This window comes from Lithobates pipiens, unplaced genomic scaffold (genome assembly GCF_037356315.1).
Source record: "Lithobates pipiens isolate NorthernLeopardFrog02 unplaced genomic scaffold, aLitPip1_a1.2 Scaffold_13, whole genome shotgun sequence".
Classification (NCBI taxonomy): Eukaryota; Metazoa; Chordata; class Amphibia; order Anura; family Ranidae; genus Lithobates; species Lithobates pipiens.
Window position 1 is genome coordinate 133915031 of NW_027507718.1, and position 26770 is coordinate 133941800.

The 26770-nt window shown below is 45.1% G+C and overlaps 1 protein-coding gene across 1 annotated transcript in view; it reads right to left on the reverse strand.

Annotated features, from left to right (window-relative positions):
* The window catches only part of SPMAP2 (sperm microtubule associated protein 2), a 132974-nt gene extending 106537 nt beyond the window's left edge, over positions 1-26437 (reverse strand). Inside the window, exons 1-2 of the mRNA XM_077475611.1 lie at positions 26290-26437; positions 25547-25642 (exon numbers count right to left, since the gene is read on the reverse strand). Of these exons, the coding sequence (XP_077331737.1) occupies positions 25547-25635 (89 nt within the window). The 5' untranslated portion in view covers positions 25636-25642; positions 26290-26437. The remainder of the gene's footprint in view (positions 1-25546; positions 25643-26289) is intronic.
* Positions 26438-26770: the final 333 nt, after the last annotated feature.

Sequence of the window (26770 nt, forward strand, 5' to 3'; positions counted from 1 at the left end):
ACATTCCCGCCCGCCCGCCCTTTAATGGGGAGGGTTGGTTGGCTATGGGGTATCCATGAGTACGGGTGGCGGTAGGGTCCTTGACGGCTGGTATGCAATTTATCTGTTCCAAATTTGGTTTTGAAAAAGTTAGGACCCATCATGGGTATGGAGTCCTCCCGGGTGGTCTGGCGGCTGGCCAGACTGACGGGCTAATAAGTTGGGGGTCTGTGGTCAATTGGTAAGTCCCCGAGGCAAGTTGGCGGCTGGGGACGAATGCCATAAAAAGTTGGGATTACAGGCTCAAGAAAAATGGGGTCGTCAGGGATCAACAACTGTTTATCTGATGAGCTGGTTTTGGTTACAGGAAAATATATGGTAAAATAAAATGGTTACAGAAGTTTTAAAGAAGAAAGTTTAGTTTGGTTTATTGTTTAAATAAAGGCCTGAAAGGCCATTTACATCCAGCAGGTGTCTGTGTAATTTTTTATAGAATAAGGTATAAAAGGGGGTGTACATGTATGGATTGGCGTAGTAAGGTATCTGGCTACCTTGTCATGCATAAGTGTGAATCCAGCCTTAGACCCAGTCTGTCCAGACAGTATGTTCACCTGCTGACTTGGTGCCACCTACAGGCAGCTTAACTCTTAAATGCATCCAATGCAATTTTCCTTCAGATAACTGTAGCACAGAAGATTTTTACCAGTTTTTGAAATGTAGGAGAACAATGACTTTCCCGTCTCTGTGAAGTACTAACACTGACTGGATGAACATGGAAGAAACAGGGAGGGCCTAGATAAAACTAACTAGTGCTAAACAAGAGAGAGGAGCAAAGGAAGATACCAAATCACATAAGCCAATACGTTGCAGTGGGTCTAAACCGCCACTAGGCATAAGCATACTACAGCAGAACAATAACCTGATATAGTTTAATGCAACAACAGAAAAATACATATAAGTGGTATAGAACAATAATATTATTGGTTTACAAGATGTTTTAAAAAATGGAGGGTGATTCAAACCACTGGTATCACTTTAAAATGAAAATATCAGCTTTGGATATATAAAATTGAACTCACAGTTGTCATATGACCTAGGATATATACAGGGAGTCCCCGAGTTACGAACATCTGACTTGCGAATGACTCCTACTTAGGAACGGCAGGCGGCACTGGCGGGCACATCGGAAAACAGTGGAAAACGACATTGGAAAACATCGGAAACGCACGTTCTGTGCATGCGCGTCCGCATTACGAACAAATCCGACTTCAGAACAAGCAGGCAGTCCCTAACCTGTTCGTAACTTGGGGACTCTACAGTATAGTCTACAGTATAATCACTGCATACATTTTCAACTTGTAACATAACCATTGTAATAGTAATACAAACAATAGTTCATTTTGACAATCTAATATAAGCTTTTATGTTGTGAGTGCTGCCTATCTCCTGGCCATCTCGTCCCACTATGTTCTGCATTCCCTACATGCATTATAGCGTCTACTCTACCCATTCGTTGGCTTTACTTTCAATTTCCAAGGGCTACAAATCCAATGGTACCTTGCTAGCTGCAAGCGGTTAATGATTTTAAAGTTTGACCATAGATACATATTAAAGGGTGTCTATAGTCAAACTTTTAAATCATATATTCATTACCATATTTTAATTGTACTTGCTTTGTGCAGAATCCCACACATTTACATCCTTCAATTATGTGCCATACGTATTTAATATGCCCTGTGACTGGGGACTGCTGTGTCACTGTCTGAACTACAGGAGATGCTCAGGGATGTAGTTTCAGGAGGCAGAGTCAGTACAAAAATCACCAGGGCTATAGATAATTTTATTTTTGAGGGTCGTTTCTGCCTTTGGCACCCAGAGTAAGACAAGTAGGTGGCGAGCCGAGCGCACTGAGGCAAATCTGTGGCAAAATTGCACAAATAATGGGAGAAGCATAAGATTGTAGCATACTCACATATGACATATGGCACAGTCCTTGTACTCTAATTTTTTTTTAATTACTGTACCACAAGCAAATGTAACAGGGTTTGTAACACATTGAGTGCAGGGGTCGGGAATGCATAACGCATAGGTCAGTAGGCAGAGTACAACAAAAAAATACCTTCCTCTTAAAGCCCAAATCTCCCCAGTACAGCTCTCCCCTCCCACTGGTAAAGATCCTCTACCACCAGTACAGATCTCTCCAGTGCAATCCCCCCCCCCCAAACAGTACAATCCCCCCACCAGTACAGCTTCCTCTGGTACAGATCTCACCCTCCCTCAACATCAGCACAGCTCTCCCCATTCATGAAATCCATTTACCAGACAAGGTAGTTCAGAGTGAGGAGAAGCTCTTCTTTGGCTGTGTCATGTAAGAAGGAAAGCGCTGTGGATACTCTGGGGGGTATTGGGGACCACCCCCCTATACCATGGCCTTATATATGCCCCTAGGAATCACTGCTTGCAGGCAGCAAGGTACCATGGGATATGTAGTCCTTAGAAATGGAAAGTTAACAGCAGAGGCAAAGCTATAAAGCATGCAGGGAGTCCAGGAGGTTGTGGAAAGAGATGGCCAGCAGACAGGCACAACTAGGGTTGCCACCTGTACGGGATTCACCCGGACAGTCTGGGTTTTGAATCAGCTGATCCGGGTGCAGGCAGACTGAAACCTGGACACGTTATTCAGACCAGGCTGTGGCTCCCTAAGTAACCAAGATAGTCACACACAAATCTGTTGCCGACCAGAAGCTGCAGGCAGCTGTCTGGTGGCAGCTGCAGCATCACTAGGGGGGGAGCAGGACGCTGATGTCAGCAAGAGCAATTTGGCCACACCCACTGCGCACTGCATTAATACTCTTTGGGGTATCCATAGGTGTCCCAGGCTGCTAAAGTGCTTGGGTTTGGCTTTAAGAAAAGGTGGCAACCCTAGGCACAACACACAACACAAAAAGAGTTTTTTTCAAGTAAATTTATATTGGATCGTCAAATCTAACAATTGTTTGTATTGATATTACAATGATGATTTTATAAAAATGAAAGTGTGTGCTGTGACCATAGATCTCCTTTAAATGACTCCAGGCTGTATCTATAATAAATGGAGTAAACAAATGCTATTGTCTGCGTCTAAAAGTTACTTTGTTGCTTATTGGTGACCAGTGGTGACAGCAATTTGAGAGCTCCTGGGTTTGCTGAGAACAAGGTGGGGGTTGATGTAGAATGGGTATACAAGAGAGTGACACGGTAATTACAGGTTTTCCCAGCATTCTGGCATTTCGAATGCTTGTTAGTAAGGGTCACCTGTAATTACAGCCTTATCGCGCTCTTTAGGGGATCTGCAATTAATAAGCTGTAATTAAATGACAAATAATAAGAAATAATAAGTACCTGGCAACAAATAATAACTGTTATTGTCAATCCAGTGGCTGGTATTTATATTTAACAGTGTAGGTTTTAAATGTGATTAGTGCTGAATGGCACAAAGAACAATTCTGAAACAATCAGGGTTAAAATACTTGGATCTGTTAGGGAAACAAACAGTGCAAAAACAAAAAATGAATGGGCAGCCAAACCATTGCAGTGTAGTCAAGTAGTGTAAATGTGCAAAAATACATTATACTGTATAAACACAAAGCTCTGGGGAATGTAAGTAACCTAATATAGAAATTGGCAACAATCTGTGCGACTGCAATCGCCCTAAAATCGTCCTGTGACCATTCGTGGCTACACACAATCATCACACAATAGCCCACTGATAACAACAAACAGTTATTTGGTGATTTGAGTCACACAATTCGCATGAATAAAATTGTTGCTGTAAGGCTGGTTATACACCAGTCATTTTTTTTTCATTCAACAAAAGAAAATTACTTGATTCCTCCATCATGTGGAAGGGGGGGTCATTGTATTCTGACAGCGGGGAGATTGTCCAGTTGCTATTTATTGTATGTCTCAGAGCCGGTGGAGAGCGAAAATGCATGGGGGGCCCCCTAGAAAATTTTTGCCCAGGGTCCAATCAATATTAAAGATGTACATGGATCAAGAATCGATAAAATTTTCGATCCATGTATGGACGCGGAAGTGGGGGGGGGGGGCAATCCACAGACAAGAGCTGGCTTATTTCAGGTGAATTGCACACACCTCCTCACCAAACTGCATACATAGTAGAATGCTTGCAGGGTCTAAAGCTGACCATATGCTAGTAGAATTTTTTGTTTGGAAAATCTTTATTTTAGGAGCATTCTCTTTATTTCCCAATTGTTAGTGGTGTCAAATTGTGGTTCGTGTTTGACCACAGTAATGAGAAAATTTGAAGGAGCCTCCCCTCCTGCAGCTTCCTGGTCTTTTCCACCGCTTACTGGAGAGATCAGCAGCCGATCCGATCTGGTGGAGTGAAGGCAGGAAGTCAAGTGAGGGCAAGATGGCTCCCACTCTACTCTGTGCCCTTGCAGGACCGGAGCAATGTCAAATGTCACTTCTGCCCTCCGGCCTTAAAAGGCCCATTTTTATTGTATGTGGAAATATAAAAGGACATTTTTTTTCTACCCCAGATCTCACATTACTACAAGGGATGTTTACTTTCATTGTAATAGAAATAAAAGTGATCAAAAAATGATTTTTTTTTTAAAAGGACAGTGAAAAATACATAATAAAAATTTTTTTTTTTTAAAGCAACCCGTCCCTCCGAGCTCGCTCGCAGAAGCAAATGTATATGCAAGTCGCACCCACATATGTAAATGGTGTTCAAACCACACATGTGAGGTATCGCAGCGATTGTTAGACAGGTCCCCCTTTCCCACTTCCAGAGATGGCACCGCTGTGCATCAAACGCTTGGCCCTCCTCCTCCTTCTTCCGCCACTGGGCCAATTAGAAAGCGCAGCAGTAGCTGCTGACTTTTAATTTTTTTTTTGGGGGGGGTGTGGACATCTCTTTAAGTGGTTAGTAGTAGTAGATTTGCACTTGTTGTTTGAACCTACAGGTAAGCTTATAAGTTTTATCTTTAGATACAGTGAATATCGTAGCCTGGCTATTCACATGGCTGGAGATCATGGACCCGGAAGGAAGACCGGGCAAAAATGGAAGCTTTGCAGCTCGCTGCTGAAGGAATCAATTTAAATAGGAAGTCTACCATAATATGCTAGTATGTGGTGCATACTAGCACATGGCATCAACCTACAGGGGGCCTGGCTATTATTTTTAAGAGTTTCCTACCATTTTGGCAGTGGTGACAAATTAATATGCAGGGGCTTATTGGTAGGCTCAACCAATTGTTGGTGGTAAAGGAAGTACGATTTTTGGACACTGGGAGATGAGCCTCAAGTGGCTAATCTACATAATTGCAAATATGAAAGAAAAAAACAGTTTTAATACAAATGCTTCAAAAAGTGGGCTTATTGAAAATATTCTGTTTTCCTATAAAGCCAAACTCCAGGAATTATCTTTTTTTAATAACTTATTGGTCAAGCTTGGTTACATTTAGCTCTTAGTTTCTGAAATCTAGAGGGCCGCTGCAGATGCAGAAGTATGTAGATTTTGCTACACATGGCCAGCGCTGATCTCTTCCAGGTACTGCTTAAACAACTTGCCGTCTGTATACTGAACACAGGTGGTTGCTTGCTTGAGACCTCCGCCATTCAGCCATCTTGTATTTTTTTCAGTTATTACAAGGTGTTCACTGATTGGATGAGCTGGAGAGGTGGAATGGATGACATCAGGGTCTCAGCCTCATTCAAGCTGTGCTCCAGATCGCTATACTCTGTAAACTGTGTTTTACAATACATACACCTTAACTACAGCATTCTGTAAGCTGTGCTGTACATCACATTACATTTCTGACCAGTGGCGGCTGGTGCTCAAAATATTTGGGGTGGGTGGGGGGGCGCAAAAACAAACAAAAAAATACTGAAATCCCCCCCCCCCCCAATCAATTGCAGCCTCACTGTGCCCATAAAATGCAGCCACTGTGCCCATCAAATGCAACCCCTGTACCCATCATATGCAGCCACGTGTGCCCATCATATGCAGCCATGTGTGCCCATCATATGCAGTCACTTGTGCCCATCATATGCAGCCACTTGTGCCCATCATATGCAGCCACTTGTGCCCATAATATGCAGCCACTGTGCCCATAATATGCAGTCACTTGTGCCCATCATATGCAGCCACTTTTGCCCGTCATATGCAGCCACTTTTGCCCGTCAAATGCAGCCACTTGTGCCCGTCAAGTGCAGCCACTTGTGCCCATCATATACAGCCACTTGTGCCTATCATATGCAGCCACTGTGCCCTTCATATTCAGCCACTGTGCCCATCATATGCAGCCACTTGTGCCCGTCAAATGCAGCCACTTGTGCTTATCAAGTGCAGCCACTTGTGCTCATCAAGTGCAACCACTTGTGCCCATCATATACAACCACTTGTACCCATCATATGCAGCCATTGTGCCCATCAAACGCAACCACTTTGCCCATCATATGCAGCCACTGTGCCCATCATATGCAGCCATTTGTGCCCATGATATGCAGCCACTTGTGCCCATCAATTGCCACCACTGTGCCCATCAATTGCCACCACTGTGCCCATCAATTGCCACCACTGTGCCCCATCAAACGCAGCCACTGTGCCATATCAAATGCTGCCAGTGTGCCCACGCCGGCCCGCCGTCTGCACTTACCTGTCTTGGGGGGACAGCTCCTTTGTGTCTTCTCCCGTCTGCTCTTCCCGTCCTCTGCTATGATTGGACACCTGGAATCCAATCACAGCGCCTGTCATTTCAGCCAATCAGGTGATGGGTAACAGATCTGAGCACTTGATTGGCGGAGAGGTGGTTTAGTGTTAGGAAAGCGAATATTCATTCCCTTTTCTAACGCAGTGACCTGTGAGCGCCCAGCATGGTGCTCGCAGGTCACCTTTTTTGACACCTATTAGAGCCTATGGCTCTAATCAGGTGCTTCAAAAAGACCCTCCCACTGCTGTAATCTATTGGTGCTGGGGGGTGGCAGGAGAGAGAGGGCCCTTATGGATGCACCACCACTGTTTCTGACCACTCCACTCTGTAGCTTGTGCTGTAAATTGCATACTGTTCTGTTTTTGCATACTCCTAACTGCTGTGCTCGGTAAGTAGTTCTGTATATTAAATACTGCTGACCACTGCACTTTTTATACTGTGTAATATTTTACATAGTCAAGATTGCTGCAATTTGAAAGCTGTGCTCTACATTACATGCTTCTGACTGCTCCACTCAAAAAGTAGTTCTGTACAATACATAATACTGACCAGTGCACTTTATACTATATGTTGAACATTACAAAGCCATAACTGCTGTATCTTGTTAGCTGTGCTCTGCATTACATACTCCTCACCAAAGCGTTTATTGTCTCAGCAATTTCTGGTTGCTAAGCAGTCACCAACTATTTTAAATTAGTTCTTAACCACTTGCTTACTGGGCACTTAAACACCCTTCCTGCCCAGACCAATTTTCAGCTTTCGGTGCTCTCACACTCTGAATGACAATTACTCAGTCATGCGACACTGTACCCAAATTAATTTATTTTCCCACAAATAGAGCTTTCTTTTGGTGGTATTTGATCACCTCTGGGGTTTTTATTTTTTGCGCTATAAATGAAAAAAGACCGAAAATTTTGAAAAAAAACGCATATTTCTTTGTTTCTGTGACAGAATTATGCAAATTATAAATTTTTCTTCATACATTTTGGCCACAATTTATACTGCTACATATCTTTGGTAAAAATAACCCAAATTAGTGGATATTATTTGGTCTTTGTGAAAGTTAGAGAGTCTACAAGCTGTGGTGCGAATCGTACAAAATTGATCACATCTGATGTACTGGTGGCCTATCTCGCTTCTTGTGACCTGAACAAGTCAGGAAAGTACAAATACCCCCCAAATGACCCTTTTTGGAAAGTAGACATTCCAAGGTATTTAGTAACAGGCATGGTGAGCTTTGATGTTGTCATTTTTTTCCCACAATTCTTTGCAAAATTAAGATTTTTCAGTTTTTTTATTTTTTTCCACAAAATTGTCATTGTAATAGGTTATTTCTCTCACACGGCATGTTTATACCACAAATGACACCCCCAAAAAAATTCTGCTACTCCTCCTGAGTATTACAATACCACATGTGTGGGACTTTTTCACAGCCTGGCCACATAGAGAGGCCCAACATGCAGGGAGCGCCGTCACATGTTCTAGGAGCATAAATTACACATCTAACTTGTTGACTACCTATTACACTTTTGAAGGCCCTGGAGCACCAGGACAATGACACCTGACACTGATGACAGATGGCACTGATACGTGGCAATGATGACACTTATACGTGGCACTGATGACAGATGCCACTAATATGTGGCACTGATGACAGATGGCACTTAAACGTGGCACTGATGACACGTGGCACTTATACGGGGTACTGATGACACATGGCACTAATACGTGGCACTGATGACACATGGCACTAATACGTGCCACCGATGACAGATGGCACTAATACGTGGCACCAATGACACTGACAACAGATGGCACATGACACTAACAGGTGGCACTGATGACAAATGGCACTGATACGTGGCACTGATGACAGATGGCACTAATATGTGGCACTGATGACAGATGGCACTTATACATGGCACTGATGATAGATGGCACTGGGGATAAATGGCACTGACAACAGGTTGCACTGGGGACAGATAGCACTAACAGGTGGCACTGGGGGCAGGTAGCACTGGGGTGGATGGCACTGGGGCGGATGGCACTGGGGCGGATGGCACTGGGGCAGGATGGCACTGGGGTGGATGGCACTGGGGCAGGATGGCACTGGGGGAGGATGGCACTGGGGCGGATGGCACTTTTTTTAACTTTTTTTTTTACACTTACGGTAGCTGCAGCCGTTCATCTCTCCCTTCTCACACGCTGTCTGTGTGAGGAGGGAGAGCGGCGCTGAGAGATGATCTCATATGTTTACATATGAGATCATCTCACATTGGGCACGCCGATCGCGCTGTAAACGGCCGCTGTGATTGGGCGTTTACATCGATCTGTGTTTGCCTGTCTCCGGGGAACACGGCAAACACAGAACTTCCCCGATGCGTGCCCCTGGCGGCGCGCATTGCGGAAGTAAACAAAAGGACGTCCAGGGACGGCCTCCCGGACGAAAGCGCCCGCTCTACGGCCGTCATTCGGCTATAGGGCGGGCGGGAAGAGGTTAACCACTTTCAGACCAGACCATTTTGCTGGCTTATGACCAGACCACTTTTTGCGATTCGGCACTGCGTTGCTTTAACTGAAAATTGCACGGTCGTGCGACGCGGCTCCCAAACAAAATTGATGTCCTTTTTTCCCACAAATAGAGCTTTCTTTTGGTGGTATTTGATCACCCCTGCGGTTCTTATTTTTTGCGCTATAAACAAAAATAGAGCGACAATTTTGAAATAAACACATTATTTTTTACTTTTTGTTATAATAAATATCCTCCAAAAATATATAAAAAAACGTTTTTGCCTCAGTTTAGGCCGATATGTATTCTTCTACATATATTTGGTAAAAAAATAAAAATAAATAAATAATAAGCGATTATTGATTGGTTTGCGCAAAAGTTATAGCGTTTACAAAATAGGGGATAGTTTTATGGCATTTTTATTAATATATTTTTTTTTTTACTAGTAATGGCGGCGATCAGCATTATGGCGAACACATCGGACATTTTTCACACATTTTTGGGACCATTGTCATTTATACAGCAATCAGTGCTATACAAATGCATTAATTCCTGTGTAAATGACACTGGCAGTGAAGGGGTTAACCAGGGGGTGGCAGTGTAGGGGTTAAGTGTTCCTAGGGGCGTGTTACTAACTTTGGGGGGCTGGGCTTTGTGTTAGTGAACACTGATCTCTGCTCCAATCACATGGTGCAGAGATTAGCGTCACTTGTTGCTAGGCAGAATGGGGAGATGCTGTTTACAACGGCATCTCCCCGTTCAGCCTCCCCGTGAGATGATCACGGGTATCCCCGCGGCAATTGAGTCTGCGGGACCTGCGACCGGACTCACGGGGGTCCCGACCGGCACGCGAGCGCAGCGCCAGCGGTACGCATGCAGTGGCAGGGTGGCATATAGAAATGGACATACCTGTACGCCAATATGCATGCCTGTGCCATTCTGCCGGCATACATCGGGAACTGGTTAAATTGATTATAAAGTCTTGTTTTTTTCCTAATAAGTAAACATGTCATACTTACCTGCTCTGTTGCAGTGGATTTGCACAGAGCAACCCGGATCCTCCTCTTATCGGGCCACTCTTCTGTGATCCTGGCTCCTCCCTCCTGTTCAGTGCCCTCACACCAAGCAGCTTGCTATGGGGGACACCTGAGCCGAGTCACAGCTCCCTGTGTCCATTCAGACACGGGTCCTGACCCGGCCCCGCCCCCTCTTACCCCTGATTGGCTAGCTGACTTTGCCAATGGTGCCGTTGCTGTGTCTCAGGCAATCAGGAAGGAGAATCTCGGGCGGCTGGACATCACTGAACAGAGAAGGATCTGTCATAAAAATATGACTAAGCATTATTATCATGCAGAGAAATGCACAGGTTCTGATATGTTACATGATCTCTAAAAAGAGATATACCATCATATGTTATTTAAAGCCTAAGTTTAGAAAAAAATGTTTTTTAATAAAAATCAGCACATGGGGTGATACTTACATTTAGTCTAAAGTAGGGATCGACCGATTATCGGTATGGCCGATTATTGCAGGCCGATATCAGCATTTTCACAAAAAACGGTAAACTAGACCGATATTACCGTTATTGGTCTCTTTTGGGGTCTACAAGCCTGCAGAGGGCAGACCCAGTGCGCAGGGGTGTGCGGGACACACACATGACATCATTACGCCTCCGTGCACTGGGCCTATCAAGTCTGATAGCCTCCCTCGCCTTGCATTGACACCCGGAAGGACACACTTGCCAGCCGGCCAGCCAGCAGAAAGCCACGCACCCACAGTAAGGTGCCAGGCCACTGAGGCCAGCCAGCAGCCTCCCACCCACAGCAAGGTGTCAGGACAGCCAGCAGCCACCCACCCACCCCCATCAAGGTGCCAGCCAGGCCAGCCAGCAGCCACCCACAGCAAGGTGCCAGCCAGCAGCCACCTCTATCAAGGTGCCAGCCAGGCCAGCCAGCAGCCACTCACAACAAGGTGCCAGCCATTTCAGCAGCTACCCATCCACAACAAGAGGCCAGCCAGCCAGCAAGCAACGCACAGCAGGGTGCTAGCCAGCCACCCAAAGCAGGGTACCAGCCAGCAAGCCACCCAAGCAGGGTGCCACTGCCTGCCACCAAGCCCACCCACAGCAGGGTGCCAGCCAGCAAGCCACCCACAGCAGCCTGCTATTTTTAACTTTACTCACTTTACCAAACAACAATATAATATATGTTTCAGAAAAAAACGAAGTGGCTAAATTTGGATGCAAGATCCCAACAGCTGGACAAAGCAATCACAGAAATGATGGTTACAGATAACCAGCTATTTACAATGGTGTCTGACTCTGGAATTCAGCGGTAGAAAAACAAGCAAAATGGGATTTTTAGGTTGCAAAAATTAAACACAAAAACTAGATCAATAATATTTATTTATAGATAAAAACATAGTAGAATAAAAAGTCAATCGAACATATAGAAAAATTACAGTTACAGAATGTGCAGTTCAACAAATTCTCAACATGTTTCACTACGAATAGTAGATTCCTCAGGAGAATTACATTTGTTGAGCACTATCTACTGAAAAATAGAAAACACAGTACACAGGATTACAATAAAGCAGAAACAACAGTCAAAAATACAAAAAGAATTACACAAATTCTTTTAGAATAACATTTGTCAGAACCACAAGTCCAGACTAAAACCATATTGATAAACCAGCTTGAAGCAGAATTACCTGTATATAGATGGACTAGTCAAAATTATGAACGCTAGCATAGAGACACACAATGGTCAAAAAGGAACTCCACAATAGGATCATCTGGATTTCAGTGGTTGATGTCCATAGCTGAGCCAAGGTACCCACTGAAGAGTGACAGGTATTACCAAACTGAAATGCTGGGAAAGATTCACCAAAAGGTAGTTGAGAAACTAAAGGCTATGCTCCAACCAGAGCATGCTGGCAACTCACTCACGACTGACTGTTGGTCAGGACCAACAGAGTCACTAATGGGTCTTACATGCCACTTCATTGACAGCGGATGGACAAAAAGTAAATTAGTGTTGAATACTAGGGATGAGCTTCGTGTTCGAGTCGAACATACGTTCGACTCGAACATCGGCTGTTCGCCCGTTCGGCGAATTCCGAACATTATGGGCCGTTCGCGCCAAATTCGTGTGGCGCTCACGGCCCACAATGCACTGCGTCATCGCAGTGCATTGCTGGCTCATGATTGGCCAAGCATGCACTGTGACCCCGCATGCTTGGCCAATCACAGCACCAGCAGCGAGGAGAGCCATGATTGGCCACAGGCAGGATGCCTGTGGCCAATCATAGCTCAGGCTGTGTAGTACACACCCCACACTATATAAGGCCGCCAGCGCGGCGGCCTTGTGTAGTGTGTTGGCGTCTGAAGCAGTTAGCGGGTGTTCTGTGTACCCTCAACACAGTACACACCGATCGTTATCGGCCGATTTTCGATCTTGCTCTTCTGTAGTGGTTGTTGTCTGCGTGCCCTGACCGCAGTATACACCGCTATATTCACCTCACCTATATAGCTAGTGATCTATCTTTTATAATAGAGCTTGCAGTCAGTAGTGTTAGGAGCTTGTGCGTGCTGTCTGCGTGCTCTGTACCCAGTACACACCGCTATATCCACCTACATAACTCTTCTCTATTTGAGCCCACTTGCCATCTGCAGGAGTTATTGGAAGTTGTGTGTGCCTCCAGCACAGCACAGTATACATCTATATATACCCCTTTATTTCTGGTGTTCTATAATAAAGGCATCTGCAGGAGTTAGTGGGTTTTTTGTGCCTCCAGCACAATATACAACTGTATCTACCCTTTATTGCTGTTCTCTAATAGAGCCATCTGCAGGGCTTAGTGGGTGTTGTGTGACTCCATTACAGTATACCCTTTTATCTCTGGTGTTCTATAATAAAGGCATCTGCAGGAGTTAGTGGGTGTTGTGTGCCTCCAGCACAATATACACTATCCAACTGCTGTTTTACCCAACTCCCTTCAGGCCATTACCATGTCTGGAAGGCCAGCAAGGAGAGGCAGACAGGCGCAAGCCGATAAAAGAGGGCAAGCAGGCTCTGTGTCTAGAGACAACAGTGCTGGTCGTGGACGCGGTGCATTGTCATCAGCACGTGGCCATGGGACACGCTTGTCCTTCTTTTCGGCAGCTGGACATGTTGAACCGCAACATGCCAACGACTTGGTAGAGTGGATGACCAAGCCCTCTTCATCCTCCTCATCCTCTCTCACCCAGTCTCAGGGTACTAGCAAAGCAGCTGCCAACGCATCGTTTTCCCTCCTCTCAATGTCATCATCAGTGACTCCTTCCCTAGAGCCACAACGTCCTCCTGAGGAGTCTCCTGAACTCTTTGAGCACAGTGTTGGGTACATGCTCCAGGAGGATGCCCAGTGTTTTGTAGGCTCTGATGATGACACTCAGCTAGAGGAAGGCAGTAGCGTGAATGCAGAGAGAGGGGATGCTCAAGAAGGACAGCAATCTGGCAGTCATGTTCCACAAGCTGCAGCATATTGCCAGGTTTGCTACAGCGATGAAGAGGGAGGGGGTGATGAGGGCACTGACTCCACGTGGGTGCCTGGTAAGAGAGAGGAGGAGGAGGAGGCACATGTCCAAAGAGGCAGGATGCCCTCCAGGGGCCAGCTTAGGGGCAGCAAACCGACTGAATCACACCGCAGAGCTCCGCCTGTGCAGGGCGCTGCCTCTGCGCGTTATTCTAAAAGTTCTTTGGTGTGGGCCTTTTTTGAGACGAGTGCATCAGATCGCACCGCTGCTATTTGCAACATATGTCTCAAGCGTATCTCGCGTGGCCAAAACATAAGCCGCTTGGGCACCACATGCTTGACCAGACATATGTTGACCTGTCATGCAGCTCGTTGGCAAGCGTACCTCAAAGACCCACACCAAAGAACAAAGCGGACCTCTCCTTGCTCCTCATCAGCTGGCATCTCCAACCCCACTAGACCTTCAGTCCTCTCTGAAACCTGCTCTGAGAGGAATGAAGGTGTAGAATTAGGTGTGTCACAGCCAAGTGCTTCCGGGCACTCTGCTAGCAGTACACCCATATACGTCCGATTATAGCAGGCAAATGTCCCTGCCCCAGCTGCTGGAGCGGCGAAAGAAGTTCACTCCCAGCCCTCCACATGCCCAGCGGTAGACATGTGCAGAGTAAAATATTTCGTTTCGGAATTTCGTTTTCGTCCGAAAGCTTAATTTATTTAGTTACTCCCGAAATTCGTTTTTATTTATTTAGTTTTTCGTTCAAAAATTGCATTCGTCCGAAAATCCACATGAATTACGGTCGAATCTGTCTTGGAAGGCTTATGGTGTCTGTCGAATGTATAAAGAAGATTCGATGGAGCTAACTATATAGCATACTTTAGAACCCTATTAAAGTCTATGGGACTCCAACGTTCAAAATCTAAAGTGCTAATTTTAAAGGCTAATTTGCAAGTTACTGTCCTAAAAAGTGTTTGGGGACCCGGGTCCTGCCCCAGGGGACATGTATCAATGCAAAAAAAAGTTTTAAAAACGGCCATTTTTTCGGGAGCAGTTATTTTAATAATGATTAAAGTGAAACAATAAAAGTGTAATATTCCTTTAAATTTCGTAGGGGGGGGGGGTTGTCTATAGTGTGCCTGTGAAGGGGCGCATGTTTCCCGTGCTTAGAACTGTCCCAGCACAAAGTGTCATTTATGCAGGAAAAAAAGTCCTTTAAAATCACTCGCAGCTATTATGAATTGTCGGCTCCGTAATACAGAGAACACTCATTGAAAGTCATTGATAAAAAAAAAATAAAAAAAATAAAAAAAAAAGCGTGGGGGTCCCCCAAATTCAATTACCAGGCCCTTCAGGTCTGGTATGGATATTAAGGGGAAACCTGCCTCAAATTTAAGAAAAAATTTGACGTGGGGTTCCCCCTAAATATCCATAACCAGACCCTTCAGGTCTGGTATGGCTATTAAGGGGAACCCCGCGTCAAATTTAAAAATAAATTGACGTGGGGTTCCCCCTAAAAATCCATACCAGACCCTTTATCCGAGCACGCAACCTGGCAGGCCGCAGGAAAAGAGGGGGGGACGAGAGAGCGGCCCCCCTCCCTCCTGAACCGTACCAGGCCACATGCCCTCAACATTGGGAGGATGCTTTGGGGGTCCGTGACCCCTCAAAGCACCTTGTCCCCATGTTGATGAGGACAAGGGCCTCATCCCCACAACCCTGGCTGGTGGTTGTGGAGGTCTGCGGGCGGGGGGCTTATCAGAATCTGGAAGCCCCCTTTAACAAGGGGACCCCCAGATCCTGGCCCCCCCCCTGTTTGAAATGGTAAGGGGGTACAAAAGTACCCCTACCATTTCACAAAGAAAGTGTAAAAAATGGTTAAATAAAACAAACACACTTTTGAAAAATTCCTTTATTAAAAATAAAAAAATTAAAAAAAGATTCCAGCGGCGGTAATCCACTCTTGCTATCCAGCGACGGACGGTCATCTCTCCAGCGATGTTTCATGTCATCCAGCGCAGCGAATCCCCCGTCCTTCTTCTGTCTCCGTGGAGGAGACACTGCAAGGATTCCGGCGGCTGACGTTTCTTATATACGGAGGGCGGGGCCACCCGTCACCTGACCCCGCCCCCCTCTGACGCAAGGTTAAACCCGGGGTTCCCCGTGACGTATGGGTGACCCCACCCCCCTCTGATGAAACGGAAACCTGCCTGTGTTACATCAGAGGGGTGCGGGTCACCCCTACGTCACAGGGAACCCCGGGTTTCCCCTTGGGTCAGAGGGGGGCGGGGTCAGGTGACGGGTGGCCCCGCCCTCCGTATATAAGAAACGTCAGCCGCCGGAATCCTTGCAGTGTCTCCTCCACGGAGACAGAAGAAGGACGGGGGATTCGCTGCGCTGGATGACATGAGACATCGCTGGAGAGATGATCGTCCGTCGCTGGATAGCAAGAGTGGATTACCGCCGCTGGAATCTTTTTTTTATTTTTAATAAAGGAATTTTTCAAAAGTGTGTTTGTTTTATTTAACCATTTTTTACACTTTCTTTGTGAAATGGTAGGGGTACTTTTGTACCCCCTTACCATTTCAAACAGGGGGGGTGGGATCTGGGGGTCCCCTTGTTAAAGGGGGCTTCCAGATTCTGATAAGCCCCCCGCCCGCAGACCTCCACAACCACCGGCCAGGGTTGTGGGGATGAGGCCCTTGTCCTCATCAACATGGGGACAAGGTGCTTTGAGGGGTCACGGACCCCCAAAGCATCCTCCCAATGTTGAGGGCATGTGGCCTGGTACGGTTCAGGAGGGAGGGGGGGCCGCTCTCTCGTCCCCCCCTCTTTTCCCGCGGCCTGCCAGGTTGCGTGCTCGGATAAAGGGTCTGGTATGGATTTTTAGGGGGAACCCCACGTCAATTTTTTTTAAAATTTGATGCGGGGTTCCCCTTAATATCTATACCAGACCTGAAGGGTCTGGTTATGGATATTTAGGGGGAACCCCACGTCAAATTTTTTCTTAAATTTGAGGCAGGTTTCCCCTTAATATCCATACCAGACCTGAAGGGCCTGGTAATTGAATTTGGGGGACCCCCACGCTTTTTTTTTTATTTATTTTTTTTTTTTTTATCAATGACTTTCAATGAGTGTTCTCTGTATTATGGAGCCGACAATTCATAATAGTTGCAAGTGATTTTAAAGGACTTTTTTTCCTGCATAAATGACACTTTGTGCAGGGACAATTCTAAGCACGGGAAACATGCGCCCCTTCACAGGCATACTATAGACAACCCCCCCCCCCCTACGAAATTTTAAGGAATATTACACTTTTATTGTTTCACTTTAATCATTATTAAAATCACTGCTCCCGAAAAAACGGCCGTTTTTAAAACTTTTTCTTGCATTGATACATGTCCCCTGGGGCAGGACCCGGGTCCCCAAACACTTTTTAGGACAGTAACTTGCAGAATCTTTTCTCTCTGTCAAATCTTTTTTCTCTGTCGAATATTTTCTCTATATAATCTTGGACTAATAGAGGTAAGGTTAGGCACATTCGACCACAGGTTCTATAGACAGATTGTTGTCAGAGTCATGTCGAATCTCCTATTCTATATCGAACTGTTGTAACAATGAAAACTAAAATAAAGCATTTATTTATGTCGGATCTTTCGTTTTTCGGATTTTGTGCTTTCGTTATCGTTTGTCAAAACGAAAACGAAAATAGCTGAAATTCGGACGAAAATGCATTCGGACGAAAACGAATGCACATGTCTACCCAGCGGTTGAATGCTAGCTTGGCTAAATTGCTAGCACTTCAACTGCTGCCTTTTCCGTGAGTTTGTACAATGTGCGGTTCCTCAGTGGCAGGTCCCCAAACGCCACTTTTTCTCAAGGAAGGCGATTCCGGCTCTCTACCGGCATGTGGAAGGCAATGTCCTTGCCTCGCTGGACAGGGCGGTCAGTGGTAAGGTGCATATTACCGCTGACTCATGGTCCAGCAGGCATGGACAGGGACATTACCTGTCTTTCACAGCCCATTGGGTCACTCTTCTGGCAGCTGGGAAGGATGCAGGACAAGGTGCAGTAGTGTTAAGTTTGTTCCGCCACCACGCCTCCAAAATGCTACTATTGATTGTGACACACCTCTCTCCTCCACCCCCTCCTCTTCTTCTTCCTCCATGGCCTCTTCCAGTGCTCTGTCCTCAGAACCAGCGGTGCTCCGTAGGCGTTCCAGGGGCTACGCAAGTACGCAGGCAAAACGATGCCATGCCGTGCTTGCGCTGGTTTGTTTGGGGGACAGGAGCCACACTGGGGCGGATGTTTTGTCAGTTCTGCAGGGGCAGGCCGAGAGGTGGTTGACGCCACGCCAGCTTAAGCCAGGAATGGTGGTTTGCGACAGTGGCACCAACCTCCTCTCCGCCCTCCGACAGGGACAACTGACCCATGTGCCCTGTGTAGCTCACATCCTTAACCTGGTGGTGCAGCGGTTCTTGGGCAGGTACCCGGGCTTACAGGATGTCCTGAAGCAGGCCAGGAAAGTCTGTGTGCATTTCCGCTGATCATTTAATGCCTGTGCTCGGCTGGCTGAGCTCCAAAAGGAGTTGAACCTGCCCAAGAACCGCCTTATATGTGACATGCCCACCAGGTGGAACTCCACGTTTGCCATGCTGCAGCGGCTGCACACGCAGCAGAGGGCCATCAATGAGTACCTGTGCGACTACGGCACCAGGACAGGGTCAGGGGAGCTTGGTTTTTTCTCACCATGCCAGTGGGGAATGATCAGGGATGCATGCACTGTCCTGTCACCGTTTGAGGAGGCCACAAGAATGGTGAGCAGTGACAGTGCATGCATCAGTGACACTGTACCTCTTGTCCACCTCTTGGAGCATACGCTGCGTGGAATAATGGACAGGGCACTTGAGGCAGAACAGAGGCAGGAAGAGGAGGACTTCCTTGCCTCTCAAGGCCCCCTTTATCCAGACAGTGTTCCTGCTGTGCCACCCATCACACAGGAAGAGGATGAGGAGGAGGAAGAGGAGGAGTAGGATGATTGTGTCAGCATGGAGGTGGAGGCTGGCACTCAGCAGCAGCAGCAGCAGCAGCAGTCTTGTAGGGATGATTTACAGTCCCAAGAAACCCGTGGACTTGTACGTGGCTGGGAGGAGGTAGCTGCGGATCATGTTGTCCTTAGTGTCCCAGAGGACTCCGGACCGAATGCCTCAGCTATTCTACGCTGCATGGCCTCCCTGATCCTGCAAAGCCTGCGGAAGGATCCTCATATTCTTCGGATCAAGGAGAGGGACCATTACTGGCTGGCCACTCTCCTTGATCCACAGTACAAGGGTAAGGTTGCTGACCTTATCTTGCCATCGCAGAGGGAGCAGAGGATGAGACATCTCCGGGAAGCCTTGCAGAAAGGTCTGTGCAACGCGTTCCCAGAGACTGGGAGGTTACAAACTCCTGGTCCTGGACAACGTGTTGCTGAGGCATCAGTCAGAAGGAGCGGTGGAGAAGGTGGCCGTCTGACTGATGCTTTCAGACAATTTTTTAGTCCGCAGCCCCAAGGTATGATCGGTTCCAGCAACCATCGCCAGCGTCTGATTTACATGGTGCAGGAATACCTAGGGGCAAGGTCAGACTTGGACACCTTTCCCACTGAAAATCCTCTGGCTTACTGGGTCTTGAGGATGGATCACTGGCCAGAGCTTGCACAGTATGCAATTGAGCTACTGGCCTGTCCTGCATCCAGCGTTCTTTCAGAACGCACCTTCAGTGCTGCTGGTGGCTTTGTTACCGATCACAGGGTGCGCCTGTCCACCGAATCAGTTGATCGACTGACCTTCATCAAGATGAATCAGTCTTGGATAACCCACAGCTACCAAGCACCTGAAGCTGATGTAACCGAATAATTTTTTTTGAAATATCACATCCCTTCAAGACTGCCTATGCTGATGCTGAGTGACTGTCCTGTTATGTTGATTGTCCATCCTCTTCCTCCTCCGCTGATATGTTGGAAGAACATTTCTGGTTCTGGGTGATGCCATCAGCCCAATTTTTCTGCCCCTGTTTAACAGGGGCGTTTAATTACAATTTTTGATGCAATGCTTTGCAGCAGGGCTAATTCCTGCAATAAAACAAGAGTATATGGGAGAGGTTGCAGTGTGGGGGCACCAGCACCAGTGCCATCAGCCCATTTTTTCTGCCCCTGTTTAACAGGGACGTTTAATTACAATTTTTGATGCAATGCTTTGCAGCAGGGCTAATTCCTGCAATAAAACAAGAGTATATGGGAGAGGTTGCAGTGTGGGGGCACCAGCACCAGTGCCATCAGCCCAATTTTTCTGCCCCTGTTTAACAGGGACGTTTAAGTCCAATTTTTGATGCAATGCTTTGTAGCAGGGCTAATTCCTGCATAAAACAAGAGTATATGGGAGAGGTTGCAGTGTGGGGGCACCAGCACCAGTGCCTAAGGCCCAATTTTTCTGCCCCTGTTTAACAGGGGCGTTTAATTACAATTTTTGATGCAATGCTTTGCAGCAGGGCTAATTCCTGCAATAAAACAAGAGTATATGGGAGAGGTTGCAGTGTCGTGTCACCAGCACCAGTGCCTAAGGCCCAATTTTTCTGCCCCTGTTTAACAGGGGCGTTTAAGTACAATTTTTGATGCAATGCTTTGCAGCAGGGCTAATTCCTGCAATAAAACAAGAGTATATGGGAGAGGTTGCAGTGTCGTGGCACCAGCACCAGTGCCTAAGGCCCAATTTTTCTGCTCCTGTTTAACAGGGACATGTAATTACAATTCTTGATATAATATTTCACAGGAGGGCCCCTTCCTGTGCCCACCCAGAGTAACGGTGAGGACTTATAGTGTTGTGGCACCAGCACCACAACCACCAAAGGTCAATTTTTCTACCACTGTTCAACAATGGCATGTAATTACAATTCTTGATATAATCATTCACAGCAGGGCGCTCCAGCGCCCACCAAGAGTCACTTTGAGGGCTTACAATGTTGTGGCAAAACCAACACCTTGTTCCGCCATTTCTGCAGAGCATATAGGGCAGGCCCCTACTTTCAAACATCCAACTTACAAACATCTCCTACTTGCAAACGGAAGGAGACAACAGCAAGTGAGATGAAAAAAGATGGACGACAAAACAAATTATACAGGGGTGATAACCCTTCCCTATGTTTTCCAAAAAGCTTAAAAATAGTTTTTTTGACTGGAGCTACACTTTAAAAATGTACCAGTTGAAAATTACAAACAGATTCAACTTAACACAACAAACCTACACAGTCCCTGTCTTGTTTGCACCGCCTGTATACTGCTGTTCTGAGTATATAGGGACTGGGGGCCACACGCATTTCCTTTTTTTAATATGGTTACGGGGTTCCCCTTAATATGCGTACAAGACCCAAAGGGGCTGGTAATGGGCAGGGAGGGCTACCCATGCCATTTTTCTCAATGATTTTCAACCATATTGCAGGAACCAGATATAACATTAAAACCGCAAGCAGCTTTAAATGACGTTATTTCCGTTAAATGTCATTTTGTGCAGGGACTGTTCTAAACATGGGAAACACGTGGCACTTCACAGGCATACTATAGACACCCCCCAGGCACGATATTTAAAGGAATATTTCACTTTTTTTCCCCACTTTAATCGTCATTAAAATCAGTGCTCCCGCCAAAACGGACGTTTTTAAAAGTTTTTTTGCATTGACCCATGTCCCCTGGGGCAGGAGCCAGGTCCCCAAACACTTTTTAGGACAGTATCTTGCATATTAGCCGTTAAAATGAGCACTTTTAATTTCGAACATTCGAGTCCCATAGACTTCAATGGGGTTCTAATGTTCGTACGAATTTGGGGTCCGTTCGAAAGTTCTGGTGCGAACCGAACCGGGGGGTGTTCGGCTCATCCCTATTGAATACAAAGGTGATGAAAGGATCCCACACTAGAGAGTACATTTGAGAAATGTTTCTAGGCATGCTTGAAGACTGGAAAATAAACAAAGACCGAGTGATGCTTGTGCTTCGTAACAGTGGCGCAAACATGGTGAAAGAAATGAGGCTTGCTGAAGTGTCAGACCTCAGCTGCATGGCACACACCCTGCAACTTGTGGTAAATGATGGTCTGTCAAGCCACATAGCTTTGATAGATATAATTGGCATGCTGAAGAGGTACGCAGGCCATTTCCACCATTCAGTCCTTGCCAGGCAGAGACTTAGGTGAAGGCCTCTTGAGCCCCTCCCTAGGGAAGGAGAGCCTTGACTGATGGGGACATGGCTAGGTACATGACAAGGGGAACGATTGGTTGGGACAAGTGGGATGGGCCTGAGCTCAGGAAATCGTGTGCCCCAGGGAATTCTAATTCAAGCTGTTCCAATGCGTTGAAATTCAACTCTTCACATGCTTCAAAGAATGCTGGAACAGAAGAGAGCTCTGAGCATCTATTCAGGCAAACATGGAGGATATAGTTGTCCTACTGCTGATCAGTGGGACATTGTAGCCAATGTCATTGAGACCCTCCTTCCCATAGGGGAAGTGACCCTAGAGGTGAGTCATTACAACTCATCTGTCATCCCATGTGTGAGAGTGCTGAAGATGCTTCTTCAAGATAATGAAGGACCCAACACACGTGGCATTAAAACATTAAGGCAGGTCACGAGGGACAGCCTCACCAAAAGCTTTGAGAAGCATGAAGAGAATAAAAATGTTGTGCTGGCATGTCTTTTGGATCCTCGATACAAGCATCATGTTTTCTCTTCTGATGATGTATTCGCCAAGGAAAAACAATGGCTGACAGAAGATCAACAAGAGCTGCTGGAGGTTCTCGCCGAAAGGTCAAGTGAAGAGCATGTTACAAATATGGAAGAGCAGAATGCTGCAAAACAGACAAACCTCAAAAAAGACAACGAGCAGAAGAGAATCTTCATCGTGGTCGAATTAATGCCATGTTCAGCATGTTATTGGGGCCTCATGCGGAGGATTCTTCTGAATGTGCATCAATAATCAGCCTGAATGATGAACTTCATCTCTATATGAAGGAACCAGTAATTGACAGAAGAAGTAATGATCCTCTTTAGTGGTGGAAAGAAAATGAGTCGTGCTACAAAAGACTTGCCTCTCATGCTAGAACATACCTCTCCGCTCCTCCTTCATCTTTACCAAGTGAGCGTGTTTTCAGTGAAGTGTCAAGAATATATGAAAAAAAAACAGAACCTGTTTAACAGGTGAACATGCTGAAATGTTATGCTTTCTGCACTATAATATTGTTCTACTTAACTGGGAGTATTGAAGAAAATGTAGTAGTGTCAGACTGGCAGTGCAGTGGGACAGATTTACTAAAACTAGAGAGCTCAGAATCTGGCGCAGCTGTGCATGGTAGACAATCACTCAGCTTCTAACTTCAGCTTGTTCAATTAAGTTTTGACAATAAAACATGCACGCTGATGTGTGTCCTGTCCATTGTCTAGCTTTTTGCACTGCATGCAACAGTAACAGTTAGTTATACTTTTTCTATGTTTTGGGAAGCCATTTAAGAAGTTATTGTTTTTCAACCTCGTTCATCACACCATGGTGCACTGCAAACAGAGATGCCGGTTTTGAAATCTGTGAGTGTTTTTCTCTCCCATCAGTTTTCATGCAGGTATGGTGTGAAGAACGATCCCTTAATGTTTAATTTTTAATAAACAATAACATGTTCAGTTTATACTCGATTTTTTGAATAAAATTGGTGTTATTTCTGAAAAGTTTCAATGTACAAAATATCGACCAATAATATCAGCTATCGGCAGGAGAGGTGGCCGAAATATCGGTATCGTATCGGCAATGAAAAAACGATATTGGTCGATCCCCAATCTAAACTGTCCCTTGTGTTGGTAACAGCTGTAATAGTGGAAATACAAAATTCTCTAGACCCCGCCCATATCCCGCAGCTGTAATCTTGTGGTTCTGCGGGGATAGATACCAGTGTTGTACCTGTGACAGGCACTTATCAAGAGTGCTGATTATGCCCACTCCTTTCTCCCCCATTCTCCGTTCATATAAGTTGTACTATAGCTTTCATCAATAAAAAGTGATCTATGAATGGAGGAGGTGGACCTTTCATTCATCCACCAGTCCTCCATTCACAGATTGCTTTTCAGTAATGGACACACTCCAAGCATAAAGTGGTTCAGTGTCCCAGTTGGGCAGACCCATCTATATACTGTACATGTAGATAAAGTCAACAACTACAACAACTACCACAAAGGCACATGCTAAAAAGGAAAACTGCCAATTACCAGATATTACAAAACCAATTTCTACCATGAGTAAAATAAATACAAAAAAAACCCTTATACAAAACTCATGGTTGAAAGTATTCTATTTTCATTTTCAGTGTCCAGATTATAAATGTTGCAATGAATTAAATCATTCACTCCAGGTGCTGTCTAATGGCCCGTACACAAGATCGGAATATAGTACAACAGATTGTACGACCTTTTTCGCTTAATAGTCGCAAGTAGAAATTAAATAGGTAAATAAAGTCACGAAAATTCTCGTACGACAGAAAAAATCAGAAGTGATGTTATGTGTTGTAATGTATTTGTATTGTATTTTCAGATGACAACTATACTGACTAAATGAAAATCGTATGATCTGGAATCGTACGAGGAAAAGTTTTGTGCATGTCCAATCTTATAATATCAGATAAACTATTGTGATCGGCTGTCGAAAGTAGTGTACACATGATCCGAAAATCATAGGATTCTTTCTCGGATGACAGTTTTCGCATGATATTCGGATCATGTGTACGAGCCATAAGGCTCCATTCACACCTGAGCGATCTGCAGCGACAGCTGCTGTTTTTTTTTTTAGCTTTTTTTTTTGTTTTTTTAGTTGAGTGATTCTGGATTCTGATTCTGGAGTGGCACCATTCATTTAAATGGGCCTCCCTTCGCTCCAAAAGAAGCTCATGTACCAAATTTTGGTAGAGAGCCAGGAGCATTTGTGGTAACGTTTTTTGCTGCAATTGTAGCGCAATTTTTTCCCTCGACAATTGCAGAAAAATCACCCCGCATTTGGGGTGCCATTAAGAAATAATGGCATCGCAAACACATTTGTCATTTTGCCGCGGTACTGGAATCGCAAGCAGAATCGCAGAGTAGGTATGAATGGAGACTTGGAGCTCCTTCAGAGCCGCTGGCAGATGCATGTGCACAGATCCGTGCACCTACTCTTGCTCGCATATCAAACTTTGACACGTGATTGTATCTGTGTAGCCACTGCATCTGCATCTACTTCTATTGGCTGCTTGCATGCAGCTCCAAGGTAGATGCACGTGCAGCTCTGCACAGAGGACAAGCCTAATTGCCTGTTCGAATGAGCCCCTATTCTTGGTAATAACCAGGCACACAAAAGTGTTGAGACCTATGACTCCATGGATAGGCTGTAACTGCAAGAGGAGTGGGAAATTTAAGAAAAAGCACCACCACACCACTTTCTAACTACTGATACCTCTGCAAGGGCATCATAAATTTAAAAAACAATATGTTTTAAACTTGTGCTGTAATGTTATCTTATTTAATAGAAGACTCACTAAGCTATATATATATATATATATATATATACACTGTATCCAGTTTAGCTATATTTCACTGCAGTCCATTCTTGGTGTACTCTTTCTAATATACTTCAGGCAGGCAGGTGATTCAGTTAACTGCAGTTAAAATATATATATATATATATATATATATATATATATATATATATATATATATATATACAAATATATAATGAGATTTATTATTTTTATATATAATTTAGTAAATCTTAATTGTCTATCACTCACTTGTCTTGGTATTTCAGGAAATTTGCCTTTGGCCGAGCAAGAATGTCCAGACTACTTTCGAGAGACCCAGAGACCTGAGCTGCACACATACTGAATCTGAAAGGCAAGTGGTAGAACCAGTTAGAAGAAACAGAGAATGGGTTAATGTGACAGCATAAGTCCTATACAAAGGTATTAGGAGCCACTTAGGGGAACTGAGCTGCTTTGTAACATATCCTATATTCTATAGCTAAAAATAATTACTTTGTAAGGTGATAATTATTCTTCCGTGAAGTTATTAAAGCAGCATAATACGCAGGCACTGGGAAGTAGGTTATTTTCCTATTGTCTTCCTAAATCTCCTGGGCTCCCTAACCGGGGTGTGCTCAGCATTTAAATTTTGGCTTCAAGTCTAAACTCTTGCAAACCATCTCCACCATGGCATCAGAATGCTTACTGATTTATTAAAGAGGCACACACCATTGTGCAGGTTGGAGCTTTGACTTGGAGATGCATTACGAAGAAAAGTTTAGGTATATATCCTAAACTCAATGTAGATCACCCTTGTTTTGTTAGCTCAGCTGTCTGTGACATTCAATAATTGTATTTACACAGTAGCTTCCTTATCTGTCACCGCTTTATGTACTTGCCAGGCAAACATCTAGTGAGCTTTCCATGGCTAAAGAGAAAAACAGTGCACGTAATACCAATTTGCAAACATAAAGTATATACAAGTACTCAATGTTTATGGTACAAGAACTTACCCTATTCATCAGTGCCTGGCTGTTCTCATGTTCCGAGTCTAGCCTTCTCTCCACTTTTTCTGTTGCTAAGAGACTGAGTATGCTCTGGTTTCCAGGGGAACTAATAAATGTCACATGGAGAGCACCAGGGTGTCATGTGACAAAGCAGGATAGGCATGACAAGCAAAATATGGTAACAAAATGACATTTAGGTAAAAACTGTATAAGAAGACATACAGTACTTTGTACAAATCTATTTATATATACTTATGATTAGGAACAGAGGCTGGATTAGTGACAGTTTTGGTATGCATGCTCCCTTGCAAGACAAAAGATGTGGGTATAAAATTTGCACCAAAAATATGATTTTTTTAAGAAGGTGAAAAGATTATTTTTTTGGGATATACAGGTTGCAATGAGATTAAACTTTCTGATAAATGTAGTAAGGTTTTGTTTTAGCTTGCACTACAAACAGTTAATTGCTCGTTGGTTGCCATGACTT